At 45.7% G+C, this 23,442-nt stretch overlaps 1 protein-coding gene across 1 annotated transcript; it reads right to left on the bottom strand.

Moving 5' to 3' along the window:
• Positions 1-15,637: 15,637 nt before the first annotated feature.
• Positions 15,638-17,708, bottom strand: LOC8026597. The gene has a single exon (XM_042289775.1). It carries the CDS (start codon positions 17,323-17,325, stop codon positions 15,859-15,861), a length of 1,467 nt encoding a protein of 488 aa, XP_042145709.1. The 5' UTR covers positions 17,326-17,708; the 3' UTR covers positions 15,638-15,858.
• Positions 17,709-23,442: the final 5,734 nt, after the last annotated feature.

Raw genomic sequence — 23,442 nt, 5'->3', positions numbered from 1 at the left:
CGTGTGTATTGCAGCAAAACAAGCTTCAGTAAAAGCGTCCCTACTCGTTCTGAGCTCCGTCAATTAAAGGTGCCGTACCTCTTGTCTGTCTGGCTTCAGTGTTGCTGTAGGCGACAAAACATGTGCCCAGTTTTGTCACAAGAGGCATATTATGTCACGCACATGTAGTTTTGAATTTATCCGGCTTAGTGTGCTGTAGGTGGCTGGTCAAAGAAATTGATACTTGGACACAGCTAGTCGCAAATCTTTCTGGCAGTTTCTACAGCCTAAGAGCCAGCACGTCCCAGTTTGCTTTTCTTCAAAGGTGAGAATTCCAGATTCCCGAAGCAGGAATACTGAAGCCATACGACCGGTACAGCATTTTTAATTGACGGTGCTCAGAACGACTGGGAGCTCCTGGATGGAAGCTTATTTTTCTGTAATACAAGCGGGCGACATTGACACGTGCCCAGTTACGTCGCAAGAGGATATCTATGTCCCGCGCATGTAATTTTGAATCTTTCAGACTTAGTGTACTTTACGTGGCTACTCAAAGTAACTGCTACTTGGACGCAACTAATCGCAAATCTCTCTTCCAGTTTCCACGGCCTACAAGCAAGCAAGCACCAGTTCATTTTTCCTCGAAGGTGAGCATTCCAGATGCTCTAGTTAGGTGCGAAGCAGGAATAGTGAAGCCAGACGAGCGGATACATATATTTAATTGACCGAGCTCAGAATGACCTGTGGCAGTGGCATTGAAGCTTATTTTTCCACAATCAAACGCAGACATAATTTTGAATCTACCCGCTTGGTGAAGGATTGCTACTTGTCGCAAACTAATCACAAATTTTTATTTTGCAGTTTCTATATAACTACAGCTGGCAGGTGCTGTTTTCATTAAGGTGAGGATTTCACATTCTGTTTTCAAACATCAAGTTTTTGAATGAGAGTCCTAAACAATTAACTTTCTTTTGCAGTAAATACCAGATCCTCCAGTTCAGGAATATGTCAAATATATTTGGTATGGATAAGTCCAGTGCTTTGCTTCTTTATTCACAATTTCACAACAGCAACATTTTTTTAATTTATCACTCAGAAATACACACAAGAAGAGACTGCGTTGCAGAGAAATGTTGCGCTGAACGTGATATTCCAACTCGTATATAGTTTTATTGGTAGCCGATATAATATATTGGATTCCAATATCCATAATACGCTGAGTATATTGGAATTGTAAACCCTTATTGGATCCCCATACGACACATGGGGATCCAATAAGGGTTTATACGGTATTGGATTCCAATATTTTCAGCGTATTATGGATATTGGAATCCCATAACAAATCCTTATTGTAATACAATACAATAAATGTAATGTTTTCCAATACACTGTCTATATTGTATTGCAATACAATAAAAAGATATTGTTTACCAATATCCATAATACGCTGTTTATATTGGGGTTTTCCAATAGGGCTGCGTTGGCAAATTAGAATTAATTCAATTCTGCGTTCTTTGCTAAAGAACATTTTCTATGATTTATGCCTTGATAAGGACATTGATGTGTTTAAAGCACTGCATTTGCCTGATTTTAACTCGCTCTTGATGGAAACTGTTGTTCATATGCATTTTTGGGATAGTCAATTTAAAGTTCCATATGTCTCTTCTCGTATTCTTAGACCCAAAGAGCCTTACCGGATACCTCGATGTTCGACAAGATTTGGAAAAAGAGCTCGGAGTTACTATGTACCAGCATTTATGAATAAACTACCTTCTAGTATTCTAAATTTAAGAACAAAACACAAGCTCAAGAAAGCCCTGGCAAATTTTAGATCGTAAAGTGCTCACTAGTTTGCTTTTGTTATTCTGATTTTTGTGTGGATTTTATTTTACATGTTTCCTTTTGCAAACGTCATGGTTTCACTGATTTTGAGACGCTGCTAGTCAAGCCCAATGTGGTTTAGGCAGCCCTATTGAAAAAGGCCAATATGAACTCGGCTTATTGGAAATATTGTATTCCAATGAAGATGATGGAAACCAATAAAAACTTATTGTTATCCGATTAACCCAATACGCACGATGGGAATTCATATCGGAGCACAATATCCCGATATAGTGTGCGGTTATTGGTATACAACAGGATATTGGAGCACAATATCCCGATATAACTTGCGGTTATTGGTATACAACACAATATCGGAGCACAATACCCTGATATACTACACGGTTATTGGAATAGAATACGACATCGCGTGCATATTGGTGACCGACATGGACGTACTGTACGGCCACACGATATACAAATATTGGTCGTCGATCATGGGACCAAAGGAGAATACAATATGATATCGCGTGCATATATCTCAGAACGCGGGTACCAAGTTACCAACATGCATTACGTTGGCATATCCACACGGCAATATGCGAAAAATATATTGGGTGTGGATACACACATAACATAAACGTTCTGCGTTGCGAACACATTAACATTGATCGACAGTGCAAGTATGTACAGCTGTTAGTACGGCACACAGTACACACAGCCTTGCGCGCTTGAAACTGGACAACCACCAAGCCATTCAGAATAACTAGCCGGAACACTCGCCGCGACCTACCTTTTAATGAAAAAGCCCAATAACGACGTGCTCATTGAAGTGATCGTTTTCCAACAAATGTTTATTGCAGTTGTAATGCAACAAAAGTTGATCGCCAAAGGATAAACCCAACGTACCGGGATACAATTCGATGTTGCAACACACCATTGCAATACAACAAAAAACAGTCGGTGATGGGACACGACCACCACATCGAATACGATATCAATACGAAGTTACCGACGGTGAGAAATACAACATCATGACACGATATACTAGTTACCGGTGTTGGGACCGAAATCGAACGCGATACGTGACAATGTCGGTTCGCACGATAAAATAATGAGGGTGAATAGGTTTGACAGGTCACGTGCATGTAGTTGCTTCTTACGCGCACATTTATCGGTATTGACCCACCTTTCTGGGTAATCCTACGAGGTACACAAAATCCACGACGAAATGCGAGCACATTTCACCCACCACTTTTCGTCGCCTGTTTCGCGAGATTCACACACTGTCCAAAAAACGACGTGAAAAATACGTGCACTTGCTCCATCAAACGATACGTTACAGCCTCGGTTCTCGAGAAGACAGTTTCCATCACCAACACGCGCGCGCGCGCGCGCGCAAGCAGTTTAGATTTTGAACTGTTCGAACTTCGAAGGGAGCGAGCCCGGCTGGCCCGGCGCGATGCCGGCGTGCTGGCGATTCGCCAAGACGAGCATGCGCAGTGCGCAGCGAACGGGCGTCGGTTGCGCCACTTGTTGCGCGACCCGGCCAGCCTGGCCAGCCGGCGTGATTGGCGTTCGTCGCACTCTGTACTCGTGGGCATCGAGCGAAACCTACACACTTTCAATTGCTTCGAAAAGTAAGTACGTATACACGACTCTATTACTTGCAGCATTGAGTGCTTTGGCGTACGCGGATCAAAGTAAACACCGAAGGACAGAAAGGAGACGTGAAGTTTTTAAATCGAGGCCTTTTTGAACGTTTGTGTCCCCTGTTGAAAGCACCTAGCTGTGCTTTCTTGCAGGCGTCATTTCGACTGCGTGTGCTCCAATGTAACGTCAGTCACTGTTCACACTCGGCTAGCTTTGCCAGTTTGTTATCTCATGTGCGAAATAGACGTAGAAACCAGCGCCGCGTCTTTTTCGGATACTCAGCCTCCATCCCCCTTCCTTCCGGCGTGCTTTCTGCCGCGCCCGTTCGGCGCATTGGATTCGCGGGCGCGTCAGGCTCGTTCGAAGAGGCGTCGTTTGAAGCTGACGAGTCACCGAAGTGTACCGGAGCTTCTCTTTAGGAAAGCCGCAATCGACGCTCGGCGGCTCGGCTCTGAGCTCGTACTTTTCTCCTCCCGGGTAGACCAGGAGTGCCGATGAACGAATTTGAAAAAGCGCTAGCGAGTGACTTTGTGACGCCGCCCAACTGTCCTTCTATCAACGGCGCAGAGCAAATGATGTACAGAAAAAAAAAAAAAAAAAAAAAAAAAAAAACGCGTTTTTTATATTTTGTTGGCCATGTTTCACCTCAACACAAAGTGAATCGCGGCTGTACGTCGGTTGACTCATTACTGTGCCTAGATTGTAACGGAACCTTTTTTGGTGTGATCTTATTCTGATATCGTTATATCTCGCCTTTTCATCTTGGCTGCACACCTCTAGACGACATTCTACACATTGCACTCCTTGTCGACATGTCGCTGGTGCATGAGACTAATTGGAAGTCACTGTTTGCTCACTCCTTGGTGCACACATTTTATGTTCAACATCAGTTATCTGAAGGCGGCCCCATGAAACCTTGGAATTTGTTTAGAGGTACCTCTACATACTGTGTTAGCAGTGGCGTAGCCAGGATTTTATTTCGGGAGGGGTCCAAGGGCATGAATCCCCCCCTCCCCCTCCCCCCCCCCTCCCCAATGACGAAGCAGGGTGAGCTCGGCGGTACGGACGCTCACGCAAAGATTAGGGAGGCGCTGCTAGATAAAACGGGTAAAGCTGCATTGTCCATTTTGAAAACGGAGCAGGGTCCATTTACAGGAGTATGGGCGTGGTGGCTCACTGTTCTATTGTTATCGTAGTAGCGGCCCACCAACCTTAAAAGCTTCCTCACAGTACACAACTCCCCTCCCCCCCCCCCCCCCCCCCCCCCCGCTTTTCCAGGTAGCACTGCATTACCAACGCGTGAGGGGCAAACAAAACATAAGGACAGCTCTGCTGTGTTCCATGGGCGCCGTAATGTTTGTTTATGCTGACGCAGAGACACAGTAAAGGGGGTGGGGGGGGGGGGGGGGGGCTGCTTTTTTCGCGAGACTCCGTTTTTTTTTAGAAATGTTTGCACATAACGTATTGCAGGAACGTCGGAAAGGCATAGTCACGAAGCTCTAAGAACAATATCATTGCCAAAAGTGTTTTAAAGAGCAAAATCCTTGTTTTATGTGCAGCCCCCCTCTTCACAAGAGCCTGCGCTTGAGATTTTTGTTACACATTTTTATCCCTGGGGGCTAGGATTTCGGACATTGGTCTTTGGGCAACCTGCAATGCTTGGTTGTCTCTAGCTACTGAAGCAAGAAACATTGGGCATGCCTGGGAGTGGCAGCTACATCGTTCAAACGTGAGCTAGCTATTACTCTGGTGGCGCCACTAAAGCCTGGTGTTTCAAGCAAGAAATTTTGGATAGGCCAGGAAGCCGTGATCGCATAACATGCAAGTACGGCGGAAGCTGCGGCCTGGCCGGCCAATCCGGACTTGACTATGTATGACCGGAGTTTTACTGCGAAGAAGTATCAGGCTTTTCGCTGCGTCATGCTCGAATATCTGTGCGTTGCGCTTGTATACGTAGCGGATATCGAAGCCATCGGCACGCAATGTGGGGCTTATCATTCATTTGCCAAGTTACACCGAGGCAGGGCATAACTTTGGGCTGTCACTCTTCTGGTGCCGCCTGGCTCGATCTTACCGGCAGGCTATACCGTCACACACAAAAAAAAGATAATAATAATTTCGACGCTGAAAAATCAGAGCAGCCGACCTTGCACAAACGCTATACTCGCAGTTAGCTTTCTGTGGCAATGCTAGGCCGCTGTATCTTGCAGTGTGGTCCAAAGGCAGCAGCGGCATATCCTCGGGACGATTGGAAGTCGTCAGTCCGAACTCGTCGTTCCGTCACTCGGAGAAATGAAATCACACGCCAAACACAAACACGCAAACCACACGCCGAACGTGGAAACGAGATTGAATACCCCTGTGCCTATGCGTAGTGAGAATAGGAAGGCCCTTAGGAGTTTCTGAAGTTCCGTGCAACGAAAAGATTAATCTAATAACGAACTGAATCGGATGCCACCTCGACATGCAAAGCAGAAAGCAAGACGGACTTCATTTCATCTGTCAGGTATACCATCGAGACGGGCGTCTCGATGGAGGAAAATTTCACGAAGTGAGGAAAACTTTGCTAAAAATAGGGAAATTTTAGGCGTTCAATGAAAGAGGGAGAAACTTGAAACGCCCGTCACGTCTGCGCTACAGGCGGTCGCCCTCTGTACGGAGGCCCTATTTCAGAACGTCCATCGTTTTCTCAAAATCCTAGCGACTCTGCCCGTAACAACGGCGGAAGCTGAGCGCTCGTTCTCTTCACTACGACGGTGAAAAACATACCTGAGAGCGTCCACTTCAAATGAGCGACTACCCGGTCTAGTGCTTTTAAATGTTCACGGAGCGCGACATTGAAGTTCAAGCGGTGAACATCCTGGATATTCTTTGCCGTGAACGCAGGCGGCTGCATCTTAATATGTAGGCGCTTGGCATAAATAAAATGATCAAGAGAGCTTGTAGATTGCTTTCTGAAATAACTAGTCACAATTACATTTTTATTCGCGGTAATTTCTAGTCAAATGCACGTACTTCTGATTAGTACACAAGGTGCGCGTGAGCGCTGCGCCACCCGTTGCTCACAGTGCAATTGTTTTTACAATTCATTTAATATTCCTTACATCACTGAGATTGTTTTACTTTAGTTTGATTTAACTATGTATTTCAGTCAGGGTAGTTTGTTACGCTTGGCCTTGAAATTGCCACCCTTCACCCCACAAAAGTATTCTAAATATCAGTTCTCTATAAATCTGAGATCAAGTTCCGCATCCCATAAAATAAGCACGAATGAAGAAATGTTAACTAATATATGTATTTGAGTATTTTCTACCCCAGAAACATTTGTCCCGAAAGCATATAAGTTGGAGATAGTCCGCTCTCTCCCTTGGCTCCGTGCCCCATGCAAGACCGACTGCGTGAGCAGGGTAGCGAGCGGGCCCAATGCGGGCACCGGTGGTAAAGGGGGGGGGGGGGGGGGGGGGGGGGGGAGGGTAGCTTCGGCATTTCGGGAGGGGTTTCGACCCCCCAAACCCCCCCTCTGCCTACGCCACTGTGTGTTAGAGTGCTGTTTTGTGCATTGTAGGTTCGCACAAAACCAAATTGCACCTTGTAATATACCCTTTGACTGTTTACTACAATTAAAGTTGCAATGAAACATTGGCCACGAGAGGTGACTTGGCCAACGTGGCCAACAAATTCCTCACATAATTTTCTCCATGGGTCATTTTGGATGTTGACAAATTTTCTTGTGAATAATGAGTGTTATGCACATATGTTTCTTCTACTTTTCAGACAGGTACTTCAGTTAGATAAACCCCAGCAAAAGACGCAAGAGAGTCTCGTAGGGTCACACCAAGGATAACGGCATTCCTGCTCGAGTCCCGGGTCTTCTCACTGAACTTCACTGAGCATAATGGTACATTCCCTTTCCTTAACTTTGTGGGAGCCAAGGGTGAAAGACGACGCAGAGGGCACGTGACAGGCGGTCGGCGGAGAAAGAAGTCACGAGCTGGCGCGAGACAGTGCGTGCTGAGCGAGGCTGGAGCTGGGCAGGAACATCGGAGCCGGGCTGCCTGGCTTGGAGCGGTCCACCAGCGAGGTTCAAACCGGACCGGTAGAAACGGCGAGTCCTGGCCATCTAGCCTAGGCCACGACGATCCCGGGGTGGTTCCGCAGCGAGACTCGGGCAGTGATAGCCCGGGACAGCCAGCCTACGCAGCGCTGGCATGGGAAGGACGATCCGCAGGCCTGGACGCTGACTCTGACTGTGAGCTCTGATCGACGGACGACAACAAGGGTCGGCGTGCCTGGACTGCTGGCTCTGAACGACGGGCAACCGTGAGGTAGTAAACTTATTCGCTGTCTTCTCGGTGCTGTATGTCACTCCCTGGGTGACGGGCGGAGCGCATACCGATTGGGCGGTGATTATTAGTAGCTAAGCAAACTCCATAAAGAAACCAGTATTAAAATAGCACATCCAACGTGGGGCTCGTTCGGTATGCCTCTGCTTCTAGTCGTCCCCAGGGAGTCTCACGGATTCGTTGAGCGGGTTGTTCACTAACGCTAACGATGCCCGTTGAGACAAATATGTTGGAATTTTGGCGACTTGTCTCACGGCAGAGCTCAGCAGGTGTCTCCTCGAATCAAGTACCTAAAGGGCTCGAAGAACGAGGTTGAATACACGCTTTCTCGGGTACCCTAGAATAGTGGTTGGCAGCAGACGGGGAGCGCGGTTAAGATGTAAGAAAGTCGTCTCCAGAGGCAAGGAGAGTCACGGCATGTTCGCTAGAAGGCAGGATAACGAGTGGCAGGAAGGGAAACAGCCAGGACTCATTGCTGATTTAGGATTTAGGCTTGGGGTGATGCGGTAGGCAAGTAAGCGCTTGTCGAGGCCTGGAGTGCAAATGGGTTTTTGACAGTGGGTGTTGGAAAGATTGCGGAAATGGCAGTTGACACCGGGAACACTGGCAGACAAGATTGTCAGCGGGTGTCGGGTAAACTGGCGGAAATTGCGGTTGGCACCTGGAGCGCTGGCAGGCGAGTTAATGAGCACTATGATTTGTAACTGCTGGGCCAAGACGGCTAGTTTCTTCGCGTCAGTCCAACAGTCGACAAAAGGCGGAGGGACGACTCTCCCTTAAAGGGGGGTTGTTCCAAGAAAGCCACGCACTCTGGCCGGTCGTGGCACTGACAGCAAGACTTTTAATAAGGTATGTCGCTTCACGGCTTGGCCGGGGATGCGGCGGTAGACATTTAGGTGGCTTGTAGCTGTCCAGCTTGCCTTGAGGTGTGAACGGTTGAAGCGGGCTTGCTCGCTGAGCGTGAACGGTGGAAGCAAGCCTAAGGCCCACTTCACACGGGCAATTTCCCCTTAGCAACTTAACGTCGCAACACCAGCAACACAGGCCGCCTGCGTTCAGACGCTGCAACCAAATTGCTACGACTTGCCATCATCATCATGAAATTTGATTTTTCTTGCACTATATAGACGCACAACTACGTGCTAAAAACATGTTTTTATATCTTTGACTGGCATTAATACTCACTCATGTTTCTGAAAAAGTTAATTTCCAAAAGCGATCCATTTGAAACCAGGACCAAGTCTTCAGCTGTCATCCTCACCACCACAGGGGTGTCACGTGAAAATATTGCGTCCCTGATTGGCTGCTGCCGCTTCAAACTTTTCCAGTTTGTTCGAGTTGCTTGTCTGTTTTGAGCCGAACCTGATCTCAGAAATTCGTGCTGATCTGGGAAAATCTAGGGAACTACCCGCCAGCAACCTCAAAATTGCTAGAAAAGTTGCCCCATCTGAAGCGGGTTTTAAAGAACTGAAATCAAGGGCAGTGGAGCTCTGGGTTCAAACCCACCTGGAGAGGTTTCTTTTCTTTTTGCCTTTTTTTTTAGTATACAGTATATATATATATATATATTTATATTTATAGATAATTCTTTTTTTTTAAGTTTTAACGTATAGACGCATAATTTACACACTAATTCACATTCAGAAGTGCTTTTATTCACACACTGTGGCTCCCTAGTGCTTGCAATAGCTTCTTGCTAAGCTATTGCAAGCTCTGCAAAGGGAGGGGCATCTTCCCACCCTTTGCAGGCTGTAAAGCTGTGGCTTGCACAGCTCTAGCAGGTCGCACCTCGCACACTGGCTCCATCATCAAGCATAGGGGCTGCATGAGTCGCGCCACACCGTAAGGCTATATACGGTCGGGTCACAGCACCTGAGACCATTCGTCGCTGCATTCAGCTGTGGTATGGTGGCATGGTCAGGGCATGAAGCAGGGGTACAACTTGGAAATGCTCATCTTCATCACATTTGAAGCACATTTTTTTATTACTTTTGTGTCGAGTTGTCAGCATTTTAAGGGTGAGGAAGCAAGCAGCAGCGAGAGCAAGAAAAAAATTGAAAGCCGCTCTTATTGAGAATTTATTACAAGCACTAGGAAGCCGTGGAGTATTCTTTAAACGTTTCTAAAGCTGAATTAGCGTATAAATTATGTGCTAGTGCCTCAAAAATAAAAAAAAAACAATTTAAGTATAATTAATAAGGATAAAAATATACACCAGGAGGACTTCAACCAGAACAACACAGTCTGTAAATTTGAAATTTGACACCATAAACCGCTTGGCCACCACCCAATTTTATTTTTAGGTCGTTCATCGAGGTATATGAATTTCGTTTGCAGCTGTGGGCTGCAAGAGAGATAGCCTTATATCATTTACTTTACTATTCCCACCAAATATGGCAAGTGACCAAGAATAGAACCTCATTTGTCGGCCGAGGCACTGTGCTTGCATCAAGGCAAACTAGCCTGGCTTGGTAGGCTTATATTTTGTTTCATCACCCGTTTAGGATTCTGTTGTCGCTCATCAAAAGAAAGAAAAAAAACTGACTAAGTCTGACTTATTCTGGTGTGCAGGTACCCTTGGCAGTAAACTCTGCTAAGTGGGGCAAAATATATATTATACATTTTTTAGCAAATATGCATTGTTTTAGCAAAATGAGCTACACTATTTGACTAAGGTGAAACAGAACGAGCATTTCCACCTGGGTCTGTTTCCATCTTTCGCAGACACTATTTCCTGGTTTTTGTGGTTTGTATCAGACCTTTGTGTCTCTGACCGGCCAAAGCATCTGTGTTAGACTCAGACTGGTTTCTTTAGGATATGTGCAGGTATTCTTCGCAGCAAATGGCTGCCAATCAGGAACACGAGTTTGTTCTCGGCCACCAAGATCAAGTATTTTCAAGGTGAGCTATTGCCTGCCTATATTTTATTTATTTATTTATTTGGTGATACTGCCAGCATTCTGTGGAACGCCCAGGCAGGAGGTGTACAAAAACAATATTCAAAGACAAGCGGAAGTAGTACAAACAAGCAGACAGCGCCACTACTCAACAAAGTGCGAGAGTAGTGCTTCAATAAAAGCATATTCTAATGATCTCAAATCAAAACACTTTCAAGAAGCTTATTCCACTCACACGTGGTTCTAGGAAAAAAGGATGCTTTGAACTAAGTGGTTCCACACAATGGTTCGACAAGTGTTAATTGGTGTTTGCCTCTCATGGCCCTTGTTTCGTTAAATGATGTGTAATCACAGAGACGCAGTCGCAAATTACCCTGTATCATATTATAAAGAAACTTCAGCCGTCCTGTTTTTCTCTGCGTTGCTAAATCACTTAATCCCAATCTTGGGTACAAGTCTGAAACTGATGACATAAAACCATAATGGTTGTACACAAACTGCAATTTTTTTTTTGCACAGTCTCTAACATATCGATTGACAGCTTTGTATGAGGGTCCCATACAATACATGCATATTCTAGCATTGGTCTTATGATGGTTTTATAAGCAGTTAGTTTAGTTTCAGGTGAACACAGGTTAATATTTCGTCTTAAAAACCAGAGCTTCCGCATTGCTCTACGAGCTATAAACTCAATATGTGCACTCCATGACAAATCAGAGCTAATTAAAGCTCCGAGGTATTGATATTTGTTAACAGTATCGAGTGGTACTCATTTGATAGAATATGTAAAAAAACAAAGGGTTGTTCTTCCGCGTCAAGGCCATTTGGACACACTTTTTACAGTTTAGAACCATATTCCATTTTATGCACAATGCATGAACCAAAGATAGACATTAATTGAATTCTTCTTGATCAGACGGGTTGTTTACCTTAGCAAATAAAACAATCGTCAGCAAAAAATCGGCTTTGTACATTAGGGTGGTGTATCTTTAAATCGTTAATAAAAATTAAAAACAAAAGTGGCCCAAGGACCGAGCCCAGGGGCTCGCACGAGAAAACGGGTGACTCGGGGGGAAAAAACAGTGAACACTAACGCACTGCGTTTAGCGTTTCATTCCCCTTGGATGCCATTTCCTATGTGTAGTGGTCTTGCATTAGAATTTTTTGTCTCCCTTCTGCAAAAACACCCAAGTTTAATTAAGACCGAGTTCTTTCTTATACATGCAGGTCTTGGTGGCAAGCACCAGCCAATCAAGGCCAGAAGTTTGCTCTTTGCCGCTCATCGCAAGTGTTTTCAAGGTGAGTGATTGATGCCTATCTGAGTTGTGTGTTTTATTCCTCACAGACACTCTATTTCCGGTCTTTATAGTGGTCTTGTGTCAGGCTTTTGTGTCTCTGTCTGGCCAAAGCATCTGTATTAGACTAAGACTGGGTTCTTTAGGATATGTGCAGGTATCCTTCGCAGCAAATGGCTGCCAATCAGAAACACGAGTTTGTTCTCGGCCACCAAGAGCAAGTATTTTCAAGGCGAGCTATTGCCCGCCTATATCAGTGATGTGATGGCTGCGCCAATTGCGCCAAACTGCACCAAGGGGCTAACCCTGCTACATTTTGTCAAAATATGGGTAATCTGCGCCAAGCCTGCGCCAAAGGGCCAATTTTGGTCGCCTTTCAAAACCGAAACTAAACTAAGTACCGTAACTGAGCATGCATGAGCTAGTTCAGTTCAGTTTATTTTACCTCAAAGGCATTTCAAATGAAATGCATTACATGAGGGGGGATCAAATGACATATACAGATGGCAAAAAAGTGACGACAATGTAAATAATACGAAAACGCAAAAAGAAAACAAAAGAACTACAAACTAATTGGACAGATATCAGAACATAACATGTATAAAAAATAATTAGCAGATAAACATGTTAAGGATCAACGCTTTTCAGGTGTGCCCTGCATAGTTCACGGAATGTCTTAGGGTTAGATTCACATACTATGGATTCAGGAAGGGAATTCCAGTTAGTAACAGCGAGAGAAAATGGGGAATTTTGGAATTTATTAGTTCTGGCGAATAGAGGTTTAATTTTTAGGCTGTGGTCATGACGCAAGGAGATGTGAGGTGATGGGTGACAGTTGGTGTTTCGAAAATCAGAAGAGGAATAGAAAGTTTTGTGAAAAAGGACAAGACGAGCAAGTTGAGATCTTTGAGATAGAGGGCATAGGTCGAGGTTGAATTTTAGTGCAGTTACGCTTGACGTTCGCGAGTAGTCGTGTGTTATAAAACGTGAGGCCTTGTTTTGCACCGATTCGAGTTTAGTAATGAGATATGATTGATGAGGCCACCAAATAAAGTTGGCGCAGTCCAATTCTGATCGGACGAAAGTCTTATAGGCAGTTAGTTTAACACAACGGGGAGTGGGGTATAGGTTACGTTTGATGTATCCTAGAGATCTGCATGCACTAGCCACTACATTGTCAATGTGAGTATTCCAAGTTAGGTCATCAGAAAATGTTACGCCTAAATATTTGTAAGTTGGTACTTTTTCGAGAGGCAGTGTTAGTAAGGTGTAGTTACGTACAATAGGAGATCGCTGACCAGTGAATGTTAAAAGTTTGCTCTTGGTTACATTGACCTTCATCTGCCACGTGTTACACCAATGAGACAGAACATTTAGATCCTGCTGTAGTAGTAATGAATCTTCAGGGTTAGTGATGCGACGGTAAATTACGCAGTCATCCGCGAAAAGCCTAATAGATGATGTTATCTGGTGAGGAAGATCGTTAATATATATAAGAAATAAAAGCGGACCGAGAACGCTGCCCTGGGGGACGCCCGACAGTACAGGCAGGCTTGGTGATCTGGCATGTCCAAGGTGAACAGCTTGCTTACGGTTAGTTAAGAATTCAGCTATCCAGAGTATAAGAGATGGATGGATGTTAAGTTCAGAAAGTTTGTATAGAAGTCGCTGGTGAGGAACCGTGTCAAATGCTTTAGAGAAGTCGATGAAGATGGCATCAGTGGGTTTAGAGGAGTGAAAATTGTTATGCAAATCTGTTACAAACTCAAAAAGCTGGGTTTCGCATGAATATCCCGACCTGAAACCATGTTGGTTGTTACATATTAATTTATTTTCCGACAAATAGTTCATGATGTGGGAGTAGACGACATGTTCAAAAATTTTGCATGGCACACTTGTCAGCGATATAGGTCTATAATTCGAGTAGTCCTGCTTGTTTCCGGATTTAAAAATAGGTAGAACTCTCCCGAATCTCCAGTCCTCCGGGAGGGTCGCCGAGTCAAGCGATTGTTGAAACAGTCTACAAAGAATATAAGATGATATGTGCTTTGTTAGTTTGAGAAGTTTAGGGCAAATATTGTCGTCGCCAGGGGCTGAGCTGCGGGAGAGTTTTTCGATTGCATTCAGGATACCATTTCGATCAAAGACAATAGGTTTACAAGAAATGTTAAGTGGTCTACAGATCGGATCACAGGGTACTGGTAAGTCTTCTACGGTGAACACGGACGAAAAATAGTTGTTAAAAACGGTAGCTGATTCAAGGTTTGTTAATACTTCGTTGAGGTCGTTGCTCAGCTTAGGGAGAGAGTCATCCCTCTTTGGAGATATTGTTTTCCAAAATTTCCGAGGGTTGGTTAATAATAGATTTAGCAGGTCTTGTTTGAAGTATTTGTTCTTCGCCTTTTTTATGCTATTTTTGAATTCCTTAAAACAGTTCAAGTACTTTGACATATCAGATACAAGGTTGGTTTTTTTAGCTTTGGCAAAGAGACGCTTTTTTTATTATTTAATTTTCTGAGGGTATTCGTGAACCAGGGTTGATCAGCATTCGTTTTTAACACAATTTGAGGCACAAACCGAGACATCAACTGCTTAAATTCGTCTTTTAGTAATTTCCAGTTTGACTCCACAGATCTTTCATAAAAATGGTGTTCGCATTCTGAAACAAACTGCGTAAAAGCCTCGTTTAGAGCACATTCGTTAACCTTGCTGTATACATTGATGAGTTTAGGAATTATCTTTCTAGTTACTAATGGCAGAGACATTTCAACTAAAACAGTGTTATGATCGCTGATCCTATCAAGAATACGAACTGACCGCACATCATCCGCACTCGAGGTGAAAACAAGGTCCAAAACAGAATGTAACCGTCTGGGTTCGTTTACGATTTGAGCGAGACCATAGCTATGCATCAGGTTAATAAAATTTGAAGCTTCTGCACCAACCGCACAAGAGGTAAGACCAATGCCCCCCTTCCAATTTACACCTGGGTAATTAAAATCCCCGCCAAAAATAATGGTACTACCGGGAAATAAAGAAAAAACGTGCTCCATACAAACGTACAGTTTATCAACGAAAGTATTGTCACGACCAGGAGGGCGATAACAGGCGCCAACGATAACTGGAAAAGAAGGATGATCTAAGCGTACCCACAAAACTTCAAGGTCACAATCTACAGTAATAAGTGATGCATTCATGGCTTTACTGATAGCAATAAGTACGCCGCCACCGCGGGAACGTGTGCGGTCGTTACGAAACAAATGAAATGATTGACTAAGAAGAACCTCGCCATCGCTAATCTCCGGCTTTAACCACGTTTCAGTTCCCAGCACAATCTGAGCACCTGAATCATGCACAGTTGACAAAAAAATATCTTGTTTTGGCAGAAGACTGCGAAAGTTCGCGACAAGTACACAGATATTAACACAATCCTGCCTAGCTATTTTTCTAGACTGTCACGTCATCGCTTGACTCACAGTTTGCAATTTTTGAACTAAAATAACTTCATCAGACTCGGGACAATAAACGTACTGCTTTCCACCGACATAAAGTTTGTCGTACACAAGTTTCACTTTTATGTTTTGATTTCTGAACTGCGCACTGAAATGCCACAGTTTGCTCCGGTGGTGGCAAACCCTAGGCGAAAAGTCTTCTGAGATAGAGACCTTAAGTGAAGGCGAGTGTTTAAGTTTGTTTGCATTATTCAGTACGTTCTGTTTTCCTCTGAAGTCCAGAAAACGCACCACAATCGGTCGGGCTGACCCCCCCTGCTTCCGGCCAACGCGGTGGGCACGTTCAATCTCTCCCGGTTCTATACCCAAATGGTCCTTGATGAAGCCTCTCAAACAGTTAGCCGTATCCTCCCACGTTTCATGTTTCATTTGGTTCTTCTGGGATACCCCTGACTAATAAGTTATTTCGCCTCATTCTGTTATTTAAATCATTGATACTAGAGTCAAGGGTGCAGATTTTATCATGTGAGTAACGGACGTCTCTTTGGACGCCACTGATGGTATTCTCAACCACGGCGAGTCTGTCCTTAATGGCGCTAATCTCCTGCATTTGTTTCTCTAGAGTACATACCTTCAGTTTTAGTTCATTAATTCCAGAACTGATAGAGTCCAGTCTCTTTCGGGTTTCGTTTTGGTGTTTTTCAGCAGTAGATGCTAAGTTTTCGATTAGCTCGCCCAGTCTTTCGATTTCGAAAGGACCGGGATTAAGCTCGACGTCTCCAGACAACATCAGCAATACGTCTAAGAAAAGAAGGCCACTGTCATGGGGCAGCGAGAGCAAGCAGCTAAACACAACAGAGACAACGCGTCTATAGAGTGTTAGTAGACTCTTTCTGTCGATGGGGCACGACACATTTAAGAGCATTACGTTGCTAGAGCGATAAAATTTCGCGTAATCCAAGTAACCAACCTGAGTTACGAAGCGTGTTAGCGTCGGCATCGCTGTGTCGTGCCCCGAGGCTTGCGTCGGTGGTAGGTCTTTTTGTAGGCAGCCTGAAGTCGGAAACGGAAGCGTTCCTCGGTGCGCCATCACGCGGCGGTCTTGTAGGCGGAGCCACGGCTGAGGTGAGACGGCAGTTTCCCCTTGCGTTGTGGAATCCAAGTGGAAAACGTTCTCCAGCGGCCATGACGATAGATAGGCCACGCCCCCATCCAACGCACTTGGTGACACCGTGAAGAGCAGCAGCAGCACCTGAGTTACGAAGCGTGTTACCGTCGGCATCGCTGTGTCGTGCCCCGAGGCTTGCGTCGGTGGTAGGTCTTTTTGTAGGCAGCCTGAAGTCGGAAACGGAAGCGTTCCTCGGTGCGCCATCACGCGGCGGTCTTGTAGGCGGAGCCACGGCTGAGGTGAGACGGCAGTTTCCCCTTGCGTTGTGGAATCCAAGTGGAAAACGTGCTCCAGCGGCCATGACGATAGATAGGTCACGCCCCCATCCAACGCACTTGGTGACACCGTGAAGAGCAGCAGCAGCACCTCGTCGACGATGGTGCTCTTGTAGAAGGTGTGGTCGTACTCCCAGCCCAACTGGCAGGGCCCGGTCTCGTTGGCACCGGTCAAGTTGCGCACCAGGCAGCGGCTGAAGCGTTCCTCGCCCCGCCGCGTCTCCCGGGGCACCGCCAGGGTCTTCCACTCGTCCGCCGTCAGGTTCTCGTACCCCGGCGGCCGGCCGCACCAGTGGTCGATGTCGGGCGCCACGGCCGTGATGATGAGGTTGTGGTAGGCCCCGAACATGCTGATGGTCACCGCAAAGAGGAACACCACCCGCTGAAAGGGCCCGTAGTGCCCGAACAGGTCCGTCAGCTCCAACTTCTCCTGCTTCAGCATCTTCTCCGCAGCCTCGTCCTCTCCCCTGGACTCGGAACAGCGTTGGACGGGGCCCGACGGCAAGAAGAGTCGCCCAAGCGCAGAGCGGCAAGGTGCGTGCGAGCAGGACAGGCCGTCGAGGAAAACAGCTCGAGGAAAACTGACCGAAAGCGAAAGGGTTAAACTCCGGATGTTGCACAAGCCTCGTCAAGTTGGCGGCGCCAATGAGGGTCCGCTCAACAGGCGCGCACGCATGCCAAGGATCCGTGACTTCGTTGGCTAAACCGCTAAACTGGCCGCGACCACGCACCACCACACCACGAACACATGCCGGCGCGCGACAAACGGCCGCCCGACACAAAATATCCTGCATCAATCGTCCATGGTTTTTTTTTAATGGTCTTTTCCCGCCATGCCGTCTCTTCTTTCACGCTCTCGTCGTCTCGTAAGCAATAGTCTCGTCTCGCGATTTTTTTTTTTTAACGATAGATGTTGGCGTGTGTGTGTGCTGCAACGCTAGCGTGCTGGGTACCAGCCATGACGTGGCGCTGTGAAACGAAACTGTTTTGGCGCGGCGGGAGTTGCTTTTTGAGCTGAAGCTCTCGCTCCTGAAATCAACGGCCACACGGCATTGCAGATATGGAGCTTCCTAAACTGAAACATAAGGACCGCCGCATGTTCATCAGCATTCATGTTCTTGTTTAAAACATACGCTGCTACAAAAATCCCTCTCTAACTCAAAGACTGCTGTGTCGAATTATTGATTACCTAGGTTTCTCTTGGTGGGCTTTCTTTCGAGAGGGACCCCGGTACGTGAAAAATCTGTTTTGAAGAAAAGTTGAAGTGAGCTAAAGCAAAGAAGGGAATGTCCGCACGCTGAACCCGCAGAGAACGCTTGTTTGTCTCGAGTTCAGTCGTTGCGCAGAGCGACCCTGGCTCGCGATGTCTTGCATCAATGCGCTCAGGTTCTTTTTTTCTGTCTTTAGCTCATACCTCGCCTGCCGGCCTTGCAAGCACGCGGCGCTGGACTCTTTTTTTGTCGCATGCTGGGCAGTTACATTTTGCATAGATTTTTGGCAACCAGTTGGGACGGAGCGGAGAGGCATGCTTTCGGTTTCGATTAAACAGCCGTTTCGCTCGCGCGACAAAGCACGTGCACCTGCAAGCCTGCCGGAGTTGCCCTCACGTGCATGCGAACCAACGATGCGAACATAATTGCACGACAGAGGCACTAGCCGGGACGCTTGCAATTCAGTGTTTTGCATTTAATTACTTATGACAAAAATCTGGCACGTCGGCAATCAGTAAAACGGTAGCAAGCGGTTTTTCGGAATTGCTTGGCAATGCCTACAGCACTGTACACTTGTGGGATGTTGCAATGTCTCTTTGGAGACATTAAAATTGGACATTCAATACTACCCTAAGCTAAAGCAAAGCTTGCTCCAGCTTCGCAGAATGTTTCAAAAACCAAAAAGAAATGTGTCATGTCATTGGCATTTCAGTTACATCTTGAAAGACTCCCAGGTGGCCAAACTTGACCATAATTGGTTTATTTCGGCGAGCAAGATTCCCTTCGCGTGTCCAGCATTTAAAACAAATATTTTTATTTTTATTAGAATATCTGCTTTAAAAGCTACTTTTGCTGCTCCAAAACACTGTTTTGGCTGCTCCGAAAGGTGCTTCAAAACGGCTTAGGCCAATCACATCTCTGCTATATGAGTTTCAGCATTTGTCAAGGAGCGCAAAAATCAAAGCCCGGGGGTTGGCCATTGCAAAATTGTTGACTCGGAAGCGCATAGGGAGGAAGCTTTACAAAAGTATCCACCTGCCTCTACAAGTGAAACCGAAACTAAGAATGTGGGTTCCATTTGAAAAAAAAGCATTGTCGGCCCGAATTAACTTGGGGGCGGCACGAAGCAAACAAGCCACGTTACGAGTAGGCTTGGTTCAGACTTTTGTAGGGGTGGTTGATGACTGTGTTTTCTAAAAACATATTTTTCTAAAAGTGTGGTGGTCGAATATTCGGGGATGGGCATTGAGTCGGGATGTTAAGGTAAAAATTTCATCCACATGCCAGGATTCATGTGCCTTGTCCCCCTAGCGAGGGGGACAAGGCCTTCAAAATTTTAGGTTTGCAAAATTGGTGCGTCAGGATTGACGTCTCATTTTACATCGGGCCTCTCATTTTAAAACTCACTATAAATGACATGTCTAAAATTCGTTTCGGTGTACTTCCTTCCAGCAAGTATATGGTTCTGTCTCAAAAGGTCTAATCTGATGTTGACTGCACCTCAGGTCTCCACCGACAATTCATCAGGACGAGACCCAACCGGGGACATTAGGGATGAGTGGCTTAAAGGGACCATGAAATGACTTTTTTACTTTTTCCACATAACTTTTACAATAAACCGTCAATGTTCACTGAATGCCGAACAGGCATCCGTTTTCGTCTCGGTTTATTAACTTCTACACAAAAAATTAATGAAATATCGACTTTTTCTTGACCGCAAAACAAGCCGTGACGTACGATGTTTCCGGAACCGGAAGTTCTCTCTGCAGTAGGAGATGGGAGCGTTAGCGAGGTGGGGTGCGCCGGTGGGTTTTACTGCGCCGATGTCACCGACGTATTTTCTGAATCGGCGCCTCTCATCGCCGCATCGCAGCTGAACGAAATTCAATGAGATACGTTGCGCTACAGCGACAGCATGGGAATAGTCCCATACGCCGGTATGCCTGTTGGGAAGTGCAGATGGGAACAATTTGCCGCGGCGTTTTTCGCGGTCTCGGAGATGCAGGAGCGAGCCGACGTTAAAAAAGATACGTTTGAACTGTCAGCAAGAGCCACGTAAATACCTGTTCACACTCGGAGCGGACGCGCGCGTTTGATGAAGTGCTGTATTCGCGCTGTTGGTAAGCGCTTCGGGACCGATCTTTTACAATTGCAACTCGATACTGACGGGACACTCGGCAAAGAAAGGTTGGACCGGTATTGCACGTATACCTCCCACGAACTGTTACAGCTCGACAGTGACGTGCAGTCTGTCAGAATAAAAATGGCATACCAATAACAAAGTGTACATACCGTGCTACGAAGGTAATCCATACAGCGTTTATTTCAGCTCTATATCACACAAAACAAGGAGAGGATCGACGAGGGTCCCTTTTCGACGAGTGTTCGTCAACACTGCCTCGGAAAACAAGGGGAAGAGATTGACCTCACCTCTTAACCTAAAATTGAGGTCAGCGATCAAACTATAATACGGAAGGGTCCACAAGGGTAGCGCGGGCATATTCCATTCAGTACGCCAGCCGGTCGTAGGCAGACGGTCTTGCGACGAAGCAACGCTGCGCCGAGTCGGAGTGCCTGCTAGGCCTATATTCTGAGAGTTTCGTCGGAGCGGGATTCGCGGCTGTTGTCGCTCTTCTCGGGTGTTTGTGGATCCAGCGTTCTTGTTCGTCGTGGTTTGTTTTAAGTACATTTCTTTCTTGCTGCTTGAAGTCGGCACGCGCGAGATGAACACGTAGAAAAATAAACGTTCAGTCAGTCAGAGTTTTGAGAGGAAGGAAACCAAAGGAAATAACCGTTCTGATTCTGAACTTGGCCCTGCCCTACTGCGCACGCGCAGTAGCTGCTTCGTTTACCACACGATAGATGGCGCTTGGCTCTCAGCATTATCAAATTTGGCAATTTTCGCCACACATCTCTAATTATGCTACAAAATGTGGATCTGAATATTATTTAACAAAACTTTTAGGAAACATTCGCCGGCTATTTATTGTTTACGATCGCGGTGCTGGTGAGGTAGGCTCTTACCCAATAGGCGATGTGGATTCGGCTGACGTGCACCGATTCTGCGTATGCATCGTAGTGAAAAGGCAGAGCTTTCGAAGGAAAGAAGTCGCAAAAGAGTCCAGTTTTCTTTTAAAAGTTCTGTAGCAAATAATTTTTTTTGGCTCCCTAGTCTTGTGTTTTTGTGTTCCTTTTCACACCTTTTACGACGTGCGGTGGATGAAATTCGATTTTAAAATCATTTCATGGTCCCTTTAAGCAAGGAAGGCTACATATACGACAGCTTCTTGCGGACAAGAACCGAAAATAGATGGACGGTGGATGTTTCATTTGCTATGCCTTTTGGCATGCACATTCTGTTTGTTATGATTGAAGATTCCTGCAGAGTTCAATTTCAACTATTGTAAAAAACCGAGCATGCGCTCAGATGGCAGAAGCGCCTACCCTCTGATTCGAAACGATCCGCAACTAAGCAAAGGACATACCAGACACCCATACACCTGTTTTGAGCCATGCTCAAAATATTAAAAGAGCACGTCAAGAGCCAGGTGCTTTGGCGTCTTTGCCACAATGGCGCCGGTTGCAGAGCTGACAGACCCGTGACTGGCACAAGCCATGGCATGGTCTTTGGGAACCAGGAAATCGAGATTTAAAAAGTAGCACAGAAATTGGAGGCGGGTGGTGAAGGTGGGCAGAGTTAACAGAAAACAAGGATGAAGGAAGTTCGTCGCACGAGGCATTTATGTCCCGTGCATATAATTTTGAGTGTGCTGTAGTTGGCTACTCAAAAAAATTGTTACTTGGACGTAACTAATCGCAAATCTCTCTGCAGTTTCCATGGCCCACAAGCCAGCAGGCGCCAGTTCATTCTTGTTCAAAGGTGAGGATTCTAGATTTTCTAGATTGCTCTGAAGCAGCAATGCTGAAGCCAGACAAGCGGTACGGCATATTTAATTGAGGAGCCCAGAACGACTTGGGACGCTTTCACTGAAGCTTGTTTTGCTGCAATACACGCTTGTATTGCAGCAAAACAAGCTTCAGTGAAAGCGTCCCCAGTCGTTGTGAGCTCCGTCAAATAAATATGCCGTATCGCTTGTCTGTCTGGCTTCAGTGTTGCTGTAGGCGACAAAACATGTGCCAAGTTTTGTCACAAGAGGCATATTATGTCATGCACATGTAATTTTGATTTTATCCGGCTTAGTGTGCTGTAGGTGGCTGGTCAAAGAAATTGGTACTTGGACACAGCTAATCGCAAATCTTTCTGGCACTTTCCAAGGCCTAAGAGCCAGCAGGTCCCAGTTTGCTTTTGCTCAGAGGTGAGAATCCCAGATTCCCGAAGCAGGAATACTGAAGCCAGACGACCGGTACAGCATTTTTAATTGACGAGGCTCAGAACGACTGGGGGCTCCTTCATTGAAGCTTATTTTTCTGTAATACACGCGAGCGTAATTGACGTATGCCTAGTTACGTCGCAAGAGGTTATCTATGTCCCGCGCATGTAATTTTTTTAATCTTTCCGACTTAGTGTACTTGAAGGTGACAGCACAGGAAAAATCGAACTCACACCAGACACTCAGGAAGACAAGCACACGCGCTGAACTTACAACTCTTGTGTATTCGACTGCTTCATTTTTCTCTTCAGCGTCTGGGTTGACTTTTCAGAACGTGATAAGTAGAAGAAGTAGCACAAAATACAAAGAAAAATTCTAAAGAGAAGGCAAAAGAACAGTAAAAGAGAAGACAAATGAAGAAACAGAAAAAATATCTATACGAAACACATTTACAAATCGTCCCTCTCTCTCATCGCTATCATTTAGATAGAAATTGCAGCTCTTTGGTCGACAGCGCTATAGAAGGACTACTTACACACTTGTCCTTCAGCTGTGCTATCCTTTCCACTTCCATTATTTCTCTAGTCAATGCGTCTCTACTCCTACCTATTACAGAACAATTTTCAAATTGTGCTATACAGCCACAATCGCGACAATGGATTCCCAAGTGTCCAGCTACGACTCGGTGGGTGTTATAAAAGTGCTCTCTTAAACGATCATTCAAACATGTTCCAGTCTGGCCTACATACTCTCTAACACATGAGAGTGGGACAAAATATACAACTCCTTCAGTACAATTTACAAAGCTCTTTTGGTGCTTTTTCGAACAACCAACTTCCCGGTGTGCCGATCCGTTTACCTTCCGGCACAGGCTTAGAAGCTTATTTGGTGCTGAAAAAGCAACATTAATGTTAATGCAGTTACCTATCTTTTTTAGACCGTGCGAAACTTTATGTATATATGGAACAACAGCCGTCCTTTTCTTTTCTGTATTGCGTTTAGGTCGTTCACCCCATC

This window comes from Ixodes scapularis, unplaced genomic scaffold (genome assembly GCF_016920785.2).
Source record: "Ixodes scapularis isolate PalLabHiFi unplaced genomic scaffold, ASM1692078v2 PGA_scaffold13__105_contigs__length_92229423, whole genome shotgun sequence".
Classification (NCBI taxonomy): Eukaryota; Metazoa; Arthropoda; class Arachnida; order Ixodida; family Ixodidae; genus Ixodes; species Ixodes scapularis.
Note: the sequence above shows the minus strand (reverse complement) of the source record. Positions and strands in the feature narration are given on the sequence as shown.

Coding starts and splice junctions, on each gene's coding strand:
- LOC8026597 (XM_042289775.1), bottom strand. CDS start 17,325: ATGCTGAAGCAGGAGAAGTTGGAGCTGACGGACCTGTTCGGGCACTAC.